General features: G+C 43.1%; 1 protein-coding gene across 1 annotated transcript; it reads right to left on the reverse strand.

Annotated features, from left to right (window-relative positions):
* Positions 1-186: 186 nt before the first annotated feature.
* Positions 187-13,952, reverse strand: herc4 (HECT and RLD domain containing E3 ubiquitin protein ligase 4). Its single transcript, XM_010765905.1, has 18 exons — positions 13,780-13,952; positions 12,597-12,867; positions 12,347-12,506; positions 11,608-11,684; positions 11,288-11,509; positions 11,109-11,200; positions 9,479-9,609; positions 9,157-9,311; positions 8,853-8,929; positions 8,292-8,407; positions 8,067-8,126; positions 7,684-7,795; positions 6,452-6,641; positions 6,185-6,357; positions 888-1,007; positions 689-787; positions 442-609; positions 187-342 (listed from the first exon to the last, which is right to left on the reverse strand). Exons 2-18 carry the CDS (start codon positions 12,820-12,822, stop codon positions 187-189), a joined length of 2,334 nt encoding a protein of 777 aa, XP_010764207.1. The 5' UTR covers positions 12,823-12,867; positions 13,780-13,952.
* Between the last annotated feature and the right edge of the window lie 1,116 nt (positions 13,953-15,068).

Here is a 15,068-nt window from a genome sequence, read left to right on the forward strand (position 1 = left end):
CAGAAAATAATAGGCTGAGACAGTCTGTTAAACTCCAGTCTGTGTGTTTGTGTTTGAGGTGACAACGTTATCAAACACCTGTGTGTGAGCCCAGAGATCAAAGGTTACCATGGTGATGTGCAGTGAAAGGAGAGCCTTTCCATTGTTCTGAATGAGAAATAAACTTCTTACATTTCTAACTATAGTTTAAAAACGTACCTTGTTTGAAAACCAGATGAGCCTGGACTCCTCATGGTAACGAAACATCCCATATTTTGGATCCAGCAACTCTTTCATGATCAGGAGGAAGAACTCCTTTCTGACGCCTCCAGCATCGACGGCCTCTTCTCCCACGAAGATCACCTGCCGTGAACGTCGCATACATTAGAGCATTGGCAGCACATTTGATGTTTCAATTGAAATGGCGACAACATTTGTAATATCAATTATAACAGCTTTGACCTTGAGGGGTCTCTTGTAGTCGACATTCTTGGACTTCCTGAGGACCTCCATGGTGTCTCCAACAATATTCTCCCTCCGAACGATGAGGATGAGGCACGGGTTGACTGATTCCACAGCTGGCATGAACATGGAGCTGAAGTTTTGCATCTGTGCCTGATCCACTGCCATCTATAAAGAAAGAAAGGGGGATGATGAATGATTGACACATTAATATGTTTCAACCATTCAGATACAGGCTCCTTATCACCTGCATCTGTATGACAGCGTCAGTCTGGAGCAGCGTGGTCTTTGCTTGGGCATCAAACACGAAGGGATACCTGCACAGAGTCACCACGCCATCTTGACCCTGAGGATACAGAGGCATAAATAAATGGTTCAAACTGGGGAATTAACCTAGACAAATGTAATTAAGTGAATTGTGGATCTGACATCAACAGCGGACTCACCAGTGGGTACATCTGCCTCTGAATCCATGTGACGTAGTCATTTCTGATGTCTATCAGGTCATCCAACTCATGGATGTAGAACTTATCGTACTCAATGATGTGTCCTGCTCTCTCGCTCACCTGAAACAACAGAAGAACTAGAGGTTCTAATTCGTCCCTACAGACCGCCAGAGGCGGTGCTTTCAGCACTGGATATGTCCATCGCACGCATGCGCAGTTCGAGTACCAATAACAACAAAGTCACCTGTGACCCACTTGACTACGGCTACATAGGCCGGCGTCATTAGTGGATCGGTTCCTTTTCATCTTCTCGCTTTGCGATAGTACCGCGGCTACATTCTTGTAGCCTACAGCGTTCAGGTTTGAACGTTTGATATGAGGGATTTCTCTGCAAGCAGCTGGCCGTGTGCAGCTTCGCGACTGACAGTCGGAGCTACGGGTTGTTAACGCGTCCTCCAGGAGCTGTGGCCAGCTGTGCGCTGTGCAGAGCCTCGATGGACAGGTTTGTGTCAACTTGTTGCTGGTGATGGCTGTGTCCCCGCACCCTCTCCCAGCTAAGTGGTCCTGATTGCTGTCTTATTTATTGTTTGGCTTATACTTTCTGGTGACGACAGTGTTCCCGCTTCCTCTCCCATAAAGTTTCCCTTATTATGCTCTTTTTGAAAGTTCTGCTTGTGGCGTTGTGCCCGAGCTATCATTAGCTTTGAGTCCCAGCTTTAGCTGCGTCTCTCATTCAATTTAGTATGGAAAGCCCAGTGTGCCATTATTTTGCCCGTTTTTTGTTTAGATGCAGAGAGTAAGGAAACTGTAACTACGGTCCTAGGCCATGTAAGCACTGGCCATGGTTACTACTGTGACCATGGCCTATGGTTTTATGCGGGCTGTTCTATTCCATAGAAGCTAATTATCTGGTCTTAACATTTGTGTTTTGACTTGGTTCCTTGATTGTTAGCAGCAGCCGCTTGGCTAACACCTTGCGTGTACTGTTAAGCTTCATTATTTAACTCAGCCGGTGAGGGCAGTGCTCTTGCTCCCGCTCCCGGTAACGTATGGAGTTGATTGCAGTAGCGCTATATCGTTGTATTTACTGCTCATAGTACTAGACTAGCACTAGGATGATATGCAGGCTCGGGATGTCTCGTCAGCAAACACTTGGACGGAAGACTCCGGGCTTCCCGTGACCGTAGCTTCCTCGGGTCTTAGCCTCCTCCGCTACGCGGTCCGGAGTCTACCGTCGTCTCACCCTCTCCCGGGGACCACCAGATAGGTCGTACGTACCTCGAGAGTCCCATGAGGTGGGGTGGGTAGACTTCCTCCTTGTCACCTCACTTTTCTCCCGGCCCAATTCCCCCCCCCCACGGACTTCTTCCGCGATCGACTTCGGCTCAGACGACGCCTTGGACTTTCGACACGTTCGCATGGTCCCGGCGTGCTGTTACCGCGCGGTACCTCCCGCCAGGAGAGTACGGGACGTCTTTCGGAGACTCGTCTCCTCAACCTTCGAAGGAGACCCCACTCGCCCCGGCGGGGGGAAGTATCTTTCTCCAATAGGCCTCGCGATCGCTGTACCGTAGGAGTTTCGTCTCCACACCGTTGGGCTTCCGTCCCGGTCCGCCGTTCGAGTCATCGGGGGTGTGGCCGGGGACCGACTTCCCGGTCCTCGTCCTCGCTGAAGCAGACGAGGTACTGCCGTCGATTGGCTGGGTGGAATCTACCTGTCGGACAAAGATGATCGGGAGATGGACCCCCCACTTGGGTAATCGGTAGGGAGGTAGTTCAGCGGCCCTTGCCGGTCTGACTCGACCTCCTTTCAACCAACTGCTCCTCTCCATCGGTGGAGACGCTGAGATCGGTGACTCGGGCGGGCTCCGTACTTAGATGGTCGAGTACGTCCGGCGAAACGCACTCTGGGAGGGAGTTTACGAGCTCCGGTTCCGTCTCCCTCGTCGCCAGTACCGGCAGGAGCCCGAGTTCTCTTCGGTATGTCCGGCGATGTACTTACTCGGTAGGACATTCCATCGGTCTACGTCGCATCGGCCCTCACCCGCGCTCTTGTGTCGGAAGGGGTCGATGGACGACTTGCCTTTCTCATCTCGTTACGAGGATGAGCGGCTTGTGTTTCTCCCTACATGATGTGGGTACAATGGCCGTCTCTCTCGCCCTCGCTCTCGGACCGGGAAGTGGAATTCGACCTAATTTATTTCTGCAAATTGTCCTGTCGAAATTCGGGCCCGCAGACTGACGATCTTAGTTCGTTGTGCGATAGGTGGGCCTCGCCCCCGCTCTTTGTGACGGAAGTGACCAACCAAGTATTGGCTTTACGGTCCACCGTCGCATGGGCCTCGCCCCGCTCTGTACGGAGTGGTCCAGATGGACGACTATGCCTTTCTCATCTCGTTAACGTTAGGATGGAGCGGCTTGTGTCTCTCCCTACACTTTACTGGATGTGGGTGCAATGATCGTCTCCCTCGTCGCCTCGCTCTCGTGACGGAAGGTGGATCGACCCTAATTTATTTCTATCGAATTACCCCGGTCGAATCGGTCCGCCGACGACTGTTTCTTTAGCTCGTCCGTGAGATGGTCCTCGCCCCCGCTTTTTTTGTGACCGGAAGTGACCTACTAATTTGTTACTTCGAGTTGCTTGTGCGGTTCTACCATCGATTCGCCCGGGCGACAATTGTTAGTCTCGTTATTCAATGCCCTCGCCCTCGACTCTTGTTGACGGAGTGGTCCAACTCAATTTACTTCTTCGAAATTGTTTTGTACGTTCTACAATCGGTTCGCCGACGAGTTGTTAGTTCGCTCTAGTTCAGTTTGTGTTTACAAATTCTGGTCTATTGATCGGAAATTTCTTCTCTTAGTCGTGTCCTCAGGCATCCAATTTCGTAATTGGTACCGGTCACGAATGTGCCGTATCTTGGCATCAATGTCATCATTGATACCGGTCATGAATGTGCCGAATACTTGGCATCAATGTCATACATTGATTACCGGTCATGACTGTGCCGAAATCTTGACACCAATGTCATCATTGCCACCATTTTTTCAAACAGGTCGGTTTGCGCGACGTGTGATCTATTTATTATCAACCCTCCTACTTTTAGGAGAAATTACCGGTGTTGTACTGTCTCGTGTGTCGTGATGTGTCACTNCAGCAGTCCCTTTTAGATAGTGGGCGTTCTCACTCCAATCTGAATTTATGTGTCTGCTATTTCTGCCCGACATATTCGGGTCGACTGCACCACGGCGGGGTGCCACAGGTTGGTGTCCCTCTTCCTGAGAGGGGCTTTACGGCAGCATCCCCCTAGCACCCCGAGGGCTCCGGCTTGGGACTTGCCCCTAGTGCTGGATGCCCTGTCATCTCCTCCCTTCGAGCCCCTAGCCCAGGTGGAGCTTAAGTGGCTGTCCCTTAAGGCAGCATTCCTGCTTGCCATGACCTCAGGGAAACGAGTTGGAGAGCTACATGCCCTCTCCGTGAGCGATACATGCCTGATGTGGAACTCCGATGGCTCGGATGTTGCCCTCTGGCCGAACGTGGCGTTACTGCCCAAAGTGCTTCCACTAGCCCACTCCAATCGGCCTATCCAGCTGGCGCGCTTTAACGTCCCACAGGAGAACGGCACGCCTGAGTTGCTGTGCCCTGTGCGTGCCCCAGAGGTGTATATTGGTGCTCCGGCCCATATACGACAGTCAGAGCAGCTCTTCATCTGCCATGGCGGCACGAGAAGGGGCTGTGCTCTCTCCAAACAGCGGCTGTTCCACTGGGTTGTGGATACAATCTCACATGCCTATGGGGCCAGTGGCCGCCCCCCGCCATCAGGGGTGAGATGTCACTCTACAAGGAGCATCTCAACGTCTTGGGCTGCACTGAGAGGGGTGTCCCTGGAGACCATCTGCGCTGCGGCCTCGTGGGCATCGTCTGGCACATTCTCCAGGTTCTACCGGGTCAATGTCGCCACTCCCCATCCTTTGGGCGTGGTCCTGTTGCCGAGCTCCGCTGCTTCCAGCTAGGTAAGCAAGGATTCGGATTCTTCATGACATGGTTGGTATAGTCATCCAGTGCTGAAAGCACCACGAAATAGAACGATAGTTACGGCTGTAACTACGGTTCTATGAGTCCCGGATGACCGCCAGAGTTTCCGGTCACTCAGAATTCTTGTGTGCTCGCGAGAAGATTCTGAGAACCGATCCACTAATGACGCCGGCCTATGTAGCCGTAGTCACGTGGGTCACAGGTGACTTTGTTGTTATTGGTACTCGAACTGCGCATGCGTGCGATGGACATATCCAGTGCTGAAAGCACCGCCTCTGGCGGTCATCCGGGACTCATAGAACCGTAGTTACAGCCGTAACTATCGTTATCGACACTCTATCAGTTTTTTACACACAGAAAGTAGAAATTAGAATCTGCTGACTTATTCAATAATAATGTTCAAAAAGCTATTTTTCTCATACTGCCTGTGCTTTAGCACCTCTTTTCAACCTCTGTCTGAAACCAGAGCCCAGTCTGCTCTGATTGGTTAGCTGGCCGGCTCTGTTGTGACCACTTAGAGATGTCCCGCCCCTTAGCCTATCATGTATGATTGCGCTAGCCAATTGAAGTGGGGGTGTTACATACAGGGTTCATATACTTTTTCACCGATGATTTTCAATGACCTTTACCTAATTTTCCATGACCAAAAAAATTACTCTTTCTCAGCGGTACCACAGAAAATTGTTTATTTTAACATGGAACAGTAAAATAATAATAATCTAAAACAAATCAAATAGGCTTACCAGCAAAATACCTCGACAGTTAAATGCCATTTTATGTTTCATTACTATACGATACAGTATGTATTATCATTATAGTATTACTATTTCGGCGATTAGCTAAAATATAAATTATATTTGATGCAACTTTAGTTACATTTCCATGACTTTTCCAAAACTTTGGGAAAAATATTGTTTTCCATAACTTTTCCAGGGCCTGGGATTTGCCTTTGGAATTTCCCTGACTATTCCAGGTTTTTAATGACCGTAAGAACCCTGTACATAGTGATGTCATTATGTTGAAGGTGTAGACAAAGGATTCCAATTGGGGCGTGTCAGGCAGGGGGGGAGTGTGTGGGAGGGAAACTCCCTCTTGAGGGAACTTGGGGATTTTAGCCTTTGCAGAACATTTACGTACATGCACAAAAACCTATACAGTATAACACACTACAGGAAAGGGAAAACCCACAAAAGCATGATAGGGCCTCTTTAAAATTGTACTGTCTGCAGAACACATGCTTGGATTAGTTTTTTTTATTCCTCACCGTGTGCAGGATCTCCAGGAGCCGGAGGGACGTGTCCAGGAAACAGGTGAAGATTCTCTGCTCCACCGAGGGAATGCCCATCTTGTGCATCTGGAGCAGATAAACCACCACCCCCTTGTACAACTCAACCATCCGCTGGAAGACAGGGGGCTCGAAAGTAGACCACCAGTTTCCTGAAGCAAATACAAGACCAAACAGAGAGTGAAAAAGCAGAAAGCGGCAGAGAAATGGTTGCACCGTGTGTGGGGTAAACAATCCTCATCCTACCTAGCACCTTCAGCGGAGTCTCTTTCAGACTGAGGAGTGATTTGGCAAATGGGATAGCGATGGTCACGTAATTGTTTCTGTCGCTGAAGAGAGGACATTCAGGGAGAGTGAGGTAGAGTCTCAGGGCTTCAATGTCTGGAGGAGAGTTGCTTAGTCTGGGAATTAGGTTCTTCTCCAGACTGGCAGCAATCTGAGGGGGCAGAGGAAAAGATAAAGGTGTGTTATTATTGATTTCATAATTAGTCATAAATGTTTCTCTTGTGTTTGTTTGATAAACACTGAGAAGCTGGTGGGGCAAAGTGCAATAATTACATACTCAGGCGGAGTTAAGAAAATAATAACCATGGGCCCCAACAAGGGAGGTGCCCAAAAAAAGCTTTGGTATAAAAGTTAATTAAAGGCACTGTTGGGGAAATATTTTTCAAGGCCCCTAACTTTGACCCAGTTTATCAGTTCATACTGTCCTGACTGAGCACACGCACCTGTAACCTTGGCTGCTGTGCTCTCTGTGTTTTGTCTCCCTGTTCCTGCCTGTTGGCGTCAGCTGATAGAGGTGTTAGGATTCTATCTTGTTATGCACAATGTTGATTATTCTCTCTGAACTAGCTAAATACATGGGTCTGGGGTAGAGTTCTTCAGAATTGACGTGGCAACTCTACCGTGAAGTCAGAACCTCTGGCTCTTGGACTTGTTTTGTGAATTCTCCGGCCGAAGCGCCTAAATAAACCATCAGTGTTTGCCATCAAAGATCCAGCTCACCCCGTGTCTCCTTCCTGAGTCGGTGACTCCCAAAGCATTGCTACACAGAAGTTTCCCCCACAGGCACAATAATCTATGTTTTGTATTAGGTGTATCACGATGTAACAGTATTGATGATAACTGTGATATTTAAACGAAAAAATGAAATAAATATACCATGTTAATTATACACACAAGATAACTTTATGTACATGTACTGTATAAGAAGGGGAAATGGAACTACTGATGCAACTTATGTTACACTCTATCCTCATCTCAACTAAATCCAACTATTTCCAGGCACAAAATAAAAATGATATGAGAATTTTAAAATCGTGACAATCGCAGTTGTGCAGTCGTGACAATCGCAGTTCAACAAATCTGAGAAATATTGTTACAGTCTTATATAAACATACATGGACAATTATTATGTAATTGTTGCAATAAACTATTGCATAAGGTGCCCCAACTACAGGATATGTTTGATCACTGACCTGCTGAGCGATCTCATGGTGATCTTGTTGGACCACTCTGTGCAACAGGAGGCGAGCCATGCTCAGATCCACCCCCGAACATTTACTGCTGGTGCTGTAGTGATCTGGATTACTGTGGGAAAGAAACAGTCAGTTAATATGAGACTGACTCAATCAAAAAAGTAAAAAGACCTCCACTAATTAAAAAGGAAATGTAAATCTGACATGAATATGACCTTGAATAAAAACCACGAAGAGGGTCGAGATAAAAAATCCATACAGCATAATCTCTGTAGTATGTCTAACACTTTCAGTTAACCACCGGTAATCCTCAATTAAGACATACTGTATATCAGACATTGAATTAAAAAGATAATAACTGTAGATGAGAATGGTTCTGTCACCTCGTTGAGAGAAATGATCCGTTGAGGCAGCTTGCTGAGGAGAACACGAGTTCAATCTCACTGAAGGAATCATGAAAGGCAAGTTATTAATGTTAGCACACATTTTAATGAGAAGATCTCCACAAGGTACTGAATCATGAAAAAGTGTCCAACTGTAAATGTCCACAATGAACTAAAAGTAACAATAACATGTTAGACAGGGTTTGAGGGAGGAGAGGACTTTACTTGGAGATTTCTATTGGGAGTCGTCCTGGGGAGTAGTTGCACCACTTGTGTATGATCTCCTGATTCAAGATGCAGATCCTCCTGTGGGGGTCTGGTATCCTCACATCGTCTTTGTCCTGGAGTTTCAACAACATTAAGTCTGAGGAAATTAAATTAACTTGCAAAAGAGATTTTAATAAATCGGAAATCATGTGCAAAAACGAAAAGGTTTTCCATTAAAACCAGGTTGCATCTTGAGAAATTTCGACTGTTTAAAACAATATAGAAGATGCTCTACTTTAACCCATCAACAAATAAGCTCATGTTCCTCTATAGGCTTTTATAAACATGGCTAAATTATAAAAAAAAAAACATGCAATGCAATCCCAATTAATTTAAACAAATAATTATTTTGACATTACATTTTTTTTCATTATTTAAATAGTCCCATGCACCCTTTTTTCCCCAAATCACAGGCTGCAAATTCATTTGATTGCATGTTAAAAGTAATGCAAATCTTGCAATTCTTTGGTGTGTAAGCAGCTCTTAGAATCCTCAACTAAATAACTCCTGAACACTTACATTGGCCGTGCAATAGTGAGCAAAGCTCTGGTCTCCTCCTGCGTAAATCCTCTTGACACAGTAGCCCGACTCCGAGTCTGCAATGTTATGTAATGACAGCAAGAATAAACGTGTGAATAGATGAGGAGATAGGGATGGATCGTGGTACAACGTGGCATCTTAGAGATCCACCAAATATTTATAATAACATTACATAAAATGTTTCCTTACATTTAAGATTTGTGATCTGCGAGTTTGTTTTTTTAAATACTGCTGTTTTACTTCTTAGAAAATTCTCCATGCAGCTTTATTTAAAGTGTCTCACCTGTATCCATTGAAGAATTGGAGGCTCCCCAGGGGCCTTTGACAGGGGCCGGGTTTTTTCTGTTGCAAGTGGAGCGGGTACCAAGCTGCCCGTTACCAGCAAGCCCGAAAGCATCCATCTTTCCACAGGAGGGCGTGAAGGCCATCGTGTGCTGCCTAATAATTGTACAATTGTTTTAAAAATTGTAAAGAAATCCATTATAGCCATCTACCTATCACGCTGGTCATTTATATTACATTATGCGCATTGACATCAATACACACATGTAGTAATTACTCCATATTTGGAATAAAATGTTTTAAGAAATACACAGTCGATTTACCTTCCACATGAAATCTGCGTGACTACGTTTCCCATGAGCTCAAACACTTTCCTCGGGTTGATTTCATGGTTTGTAGAGTTGTGTCCGAGTTGTCCGTATCCTCCCGCTCCAAATGTAAACACACCTCCTTCCTGTAAAAGCAGAAAAACCAGTTTTAACTGAACTTCCCGGGAACAAGACGACAAAGTGCAAAGTGTTACAAACACCACAGCATACAGGGCTGGAACTGAGTGAGAAGCATACAGGATGTAATCATGTTAGTGACTTCATCTGGTTATTCATGAATAGGAAACAGCTAAAGAACGCTACATGGCGTCACAGGATATGTTATAATCTGCAAGTCTTAGATACAGACATATTCAGCTGGTAAACATAATGGTGGTTAAGCTCTTTATAGCCAAATTCTAGTAATTTTCTTCATTCATATTAATTATGATAGGGTTAGGGTTTCTTAGCTGTTTTATTGATAGAATACGGGGGGGGGACTTTTTTAGCTCCATGTTAAAATGACTGCCCAATTGTAAAGACATCTATTAGGTTTTAAAGGACTACTTCCTCATATTACTGTTTTACAGCTGTTCACTGTAGATGTATACTTATCATAGTGCTACATTCCTTGTTTCATTCAGTTTTTTCATTTGCAATTACTTTCTAGTTTATAATAATGTATTTAATCATTTATTTACGGTATATTCTATCATAAATTATTTGAACATGCACTGCTTTATTTTTACATTTTGTGTGCACTTGCATGTGTTCTTTTTATTTTTAATTGATATAAAATTGACATTGTTGTTGTGATTCTGAGACTTTAGATTTCTATTTCCTGCTTCTTTGTCATTTGTGTGCATTTAAGAAAACATATCTTGAACTTTGACCTACTGCACTTAGCCTAATTATGCCATTCAATGTTATAACTAATGAGACATTAGCCCTTACTTACTTGTTCAGGTTAACCTTCATTTCAAAATGAGTGGTTAACAATATGACTACAATTGTAATTGTTTAAAATATGTAAGATGGACACCTTACCCTATTGTAAAGCTATGGGCTAAGTGGAGTACCTGTGAACCCATATCTCAGCAATTAAAGGTAGGGTAGGTCATTCACTTCAGAAAAACGTTTTGTTATATTCCATGGAATGCTCCCGATAGCAATGAATATAGTAAAAGCTTTGACAATAAATACATTAAAAAATGTCATCTGTGGAAGCCATGGCGCTGTAAAAAGTACGACCAATCATCTGAGCCGGCCCGGCTAAAATAACTGGATGGCCTACCTGCCTGTCAGCCTTCCATCTGTGCACAAACTTATCTCGTGCCCTCATTGGTCATGTGCGCGTTTGTGTGTGTTGGAGGAGGGGCTCTGTAAGGAAGGCCAGATTTTCTTCGGCTGCGTACTTTCAAATTCTAGCGCACTCGAGCTGGTTTCTCCATTCTTACCTACCCTACCTTTAAGCTTTATAAGATCATCTTTACAATCGGGACTGATGGTTGGAAAAATAATAACACTTATTTGTTTTAAGTATACGTATATTAAAAGAATAAGGCAAAGGCTGTGAAAAAATATGAACTCACTGACACACATAACACTTCAGGGTTACCAAATAATCAAAAACGATATAACTTAACTTGGTCAGTGCTGCGGTGTGATCTTCTCCACAGGAGACATAAATCACTCTCTGCGATCTGAGGGACTTCAGCAGGGTTGGGTAAGAGCGATCTGAAAAAGACAATCTGACAATGAATCTGACTTTATGGCCTAAGTGCTCACAGGTAGAAGTGTTAATTTAGGGGTGTGACCACCCACCGTTGCAGTCATTGAGACCCAGCTGACCGAACTTGTTGCGCCCCCAACCGAACACGGCTCCTGAGAGAGTGAGGGCGAAGCTGTGAGCCCCGCCTGCTGATATCTGAGTAAAAGGAACGCCCTGCAGAGACTGAATGATTTGGGGCGTTGAAATGCTCTGTCCGTTTATGCCTAGCCCAAGTTGTCCATATCGATTGTGGCCCCAGGAGAAGACTTGGCCCCCTATGAGGAGAATTAGACATAAAGTAGAAAGTTTTTACATGTGGGAAACATAATAAGTTGAAATAATTGTGCATTATGTTGGTACAAACCATCCTCACCTCTTGAAAGTGCATGGGAGTGCCAATACCCACAGGCTACCTGAGCTATTTGTATATCTGACAAACTCTTGATATTTCTGAAGAAAGAAACAAGCATTGTTTGTTACGAACATTTTGTGATCTCATCATGTGTAGCACAATGGTATTAATACTGTGAGTTTGATATTTAGATGAACATGTTGATACATTTTGGTAATCGCTTTGATCATGACCAAAATCCCTGGATAAGATATATTTTAAAATAGTATAAACTATCTGCCAAAATGTGTCATTGAGTATTTTACACTGGAATTATAATTCATTTGTTATTCTAAATACATTTGCACAAGGTTGTACTTTAAATGTCCTTTTTTGAATGGTGCTGAACAATGAAAATTGCTTGTCAAAAAGGGAAAACGCCTAAATAAAAAGGAGACTTATAGCATTACCAAGTCATGTTGTGGATTTGTATTTTCTTTAGAGTAGAATAATTATTTGACGGTTTTCTTTAGCAATTTGCCTACATACAGATATATCATTAGAATATTCCTCGTAAGTGTAAACCTACCTGGTAATAAACCTGTTTCTGATTCTGGTATTATGTAAGGGGAAAAGATTTAATCAACTAGTATTGATGTGGTCAGATAATACAAGTTGGGTATCAGTATCGGACATGAAAAAATTCTATGTAGCCATCACTAGTTTTAATGAAGTCTTAACGCAAAACAATCAAATCAGTAAATAAAAAAAAAGAGCCCACCTAGGCACACGAACACATTCTTCAAAGTTATTTAGGCCCAGCTGCCCATCTGAGCCCTGGCCCCAAGAGAACACCTGCCCTTTGTCATTCAAGGCGAGTGTATGGGACTCTCCACAGGACACCGCCAGTATGATCTGTGCATCCAGGGCCACTACCTGTTCTAATAGGACGCAAAGAGAAATTAGATGAATTATTTCCCCAAGTGGTATCATACAAAAATACAAATAATGATAAGATGTATATCACCAACCTGGTTTCTTCCTGCACTTCTCATGGCCCAGCTGCCCCAGGTCATTGCAGCCACAGGTGTACACTGTCCCATCCTCCAGCAGGAAGGCTGTGTGTCTGAGGCCACACCCCACATCGCAGACTTTCTTCCCGTGGAAGAATTCACATTTTCGTGGCTCAACCACAATCTCTTCATCAATCCCACCCAAGCCTAGCTGTCCGTAGGAAGCATTTCCCCAGCACAGCATTGTAGTTTCCCCCTTTGGCTATGCAGGCCTGCAGGATCCCCGTCTCTGTGAAAACGAGAGAGACACCTCGGCTAATATAACGTTACAGAGCACATTCAGACACTTCAGGGTGCAGGGTACACCTCATCTGGTTTCACCTAGCAAGGTAGCCACTTAACGTTATGGCTATTAACATTATTGTACGCGTACTTGTTAATAGCTTATTTGATACCTTCAGGATGTAATAATATAAATATTACAAATATAATGAACTCAGAGCAGGTAAATCATATGTAAACAGATTAGCCAAGTAAGCTACAGTTAAATTAATGGTTAAGTTAGTTAAGCTTAAATCACCGAACCACACGACTTCCGTATGGGGCGTCTGGATTTCAAAATTAAAGCAAACGGCTAAACATGTCTTGAAAATGTAATGCTAAAATGTTGTACTTAAACAGATTAAAAATAGATCGAAAAGAGTTCATATTTATGATGGCTGTCATAAAAAACAGTAACTGATATGTTTCTTCTAAGAAATGTTTTTAATATTCTAACCGGAAGTAGTATTCTTGTTCTGACAGGCGCACCGCGGAGACAGACAGCTAGCATGCATCTTGACGTTGGTTTACCCTGATGATCAGTCATAATGACCGAGGCAACTTGACTTAGTATAATTAGCTTTAGTTAACAGTATAGTTTAACAGTTAGGAATGGCAGTTAAAAATAATATCAATAAAAGCGTATAACACGTGGTAACATTGATAGAGTAGCTTTACTCCAAAAGTGTTGTAATGTTAGCAAGCTAACGACAGTCACATCCCATCTAAATTATCCTTATTAAGGTGGTTGCACAGCTATGTAAAATAACTTAAATATATGTTATTAATGTACGTCTTGTGAAGCAGTAACGTTGATCAAGTACATGGTGGTCCTTACGTTCAGTTTACTATGACATTAAAGGAAAATAGTAAATCTTACCAAACCCTCCAGATTTAACAATGTTATTGTCTTCCAGGGTTTGCTCACTAGTTGGTCCGACTTTTAAAAACGCACATACCTGCACACTTTGAGTAAATAATATTAAAAGCCAACTGCTAGCTTGTTGTAAGAAAATCCTCCCCAATCCCTCCACTCCGGTGTCTGTCAACAACTACTGTACAGGACTGGTGAAGAAAGCTGTAAAGTCAGCTGCACTAAGACTTTGAATATCCGGTTTTTACCTTAGAAACAAAACTCACATTGTAGTAGCATAGCAGTGAGGCGTGCAGGACCGTGACACCAATTTGTTTTCCAGTTTCACTAGCTACTGAGAGTACTCTCTGGATAATATTAACCTTTTTTAAATAATAGTTTAGTTTAAGAATAAGTGTGTTGGCTTTTACTTTGAAAGGGCAGACATGTAACCGGAGACGCTCCTGCTTTCACATACACTTGACTTTATTTTACTGAGAAATGTCGCGATGCATCCACAATGTTCTAGATGGGCACACGCGCATGCGCCCCTCTGCAGCTGCAAAATAACTTACTACTTTTTTATTATTTGAGTACTGCAAATAATGCTAAAGGTAACATAAGAATATTTTTCAAATATAAAAAGGTACAATGGAGTAGTGAAGTTAAACATCTACACTGTAAACACTATAGTTCTAGTTTTTAAACTGTACTATAATATACATATTTGTCTAACAATGTTTGTTGACCTTATGCAATTTTCTACTGAAAGGATTCATCTGCTGAATCAAATTGGCTTTTCAAAGACACAATTCAATCTTAAAAATGTCCAATAAGAATAAGGTAATGTGTTCTTTGAAACATTTGTCTCCCTCTAGTGGACGTTTAAAAAAGATCACTCATATAATATATCCCTAACCCTGTATGTTTTTATGAAAAAGGGAAGTCATGTGTGAATAAGTGTTTAATTTGACCATAGCACAACACTAACATCATATTTGCTTCTAACTGGGGAGATTGGACCTATCTGTTATTGTAGTAATTAACAATTAATAAATACAATATTAAGTATAATATAAGTAAAAATCTTCAAATACTTTCTTTAATAAAGGTACCTGAATCACTGAAATATTGCGTGAGTATCTTCTATTACGTATCCTCAATAGATTCTGGATTGTTAGACTGATGTATTTACATGTTAAAATATATATATTTTTGGATCAGGTCCAGGTGGAGCTTAATTGAAAGATCTCATACTGTTTGACACTTTATACCAACGTATTGTATGTTATATTTTCAATTGAAATTAAAGTGAC

The sequence above is a fragment of the Notothenia coriiceps genome, unplaced genomic scaffold (assembly GCF_000735185.1).
Source record: "Notothenia coriiceps isolate Sejong01 unplaced genomic scaffold, NC01 NC01_scaffold00002823, whole genome shotgun sequence".
Classification (NCBI taxonomy): Eukaryota; Metazoa; Chordata; class Actinopteri; order Perciformes; family Nototheniidae; genus Notothenia; species Notothenia coriiceps.

Coding starts and splice junctions, on each gene's coding strand:
- herc4 (XM_010765905.1), bottom strand. CDS start 12,822: ATGCTGTGCTGGGGAAATGCTTCCTACGGACAGCTAGGCTTGGGTGGG. Junction 9,610..11,108: donor ACACCGCAGCACTGACCAAG/TTAAGTTATATC, acceptor CTGCTTTTACAG/GAAGGAGGTGTGTTTACATT. Junction 6,358..6,451: donor GACTCCGCTGAAGGTGCTAG/GTAGGATGAGGA, acceptor TATTTGCTTCAG/GAAACTGGTGGTCTACTTTC.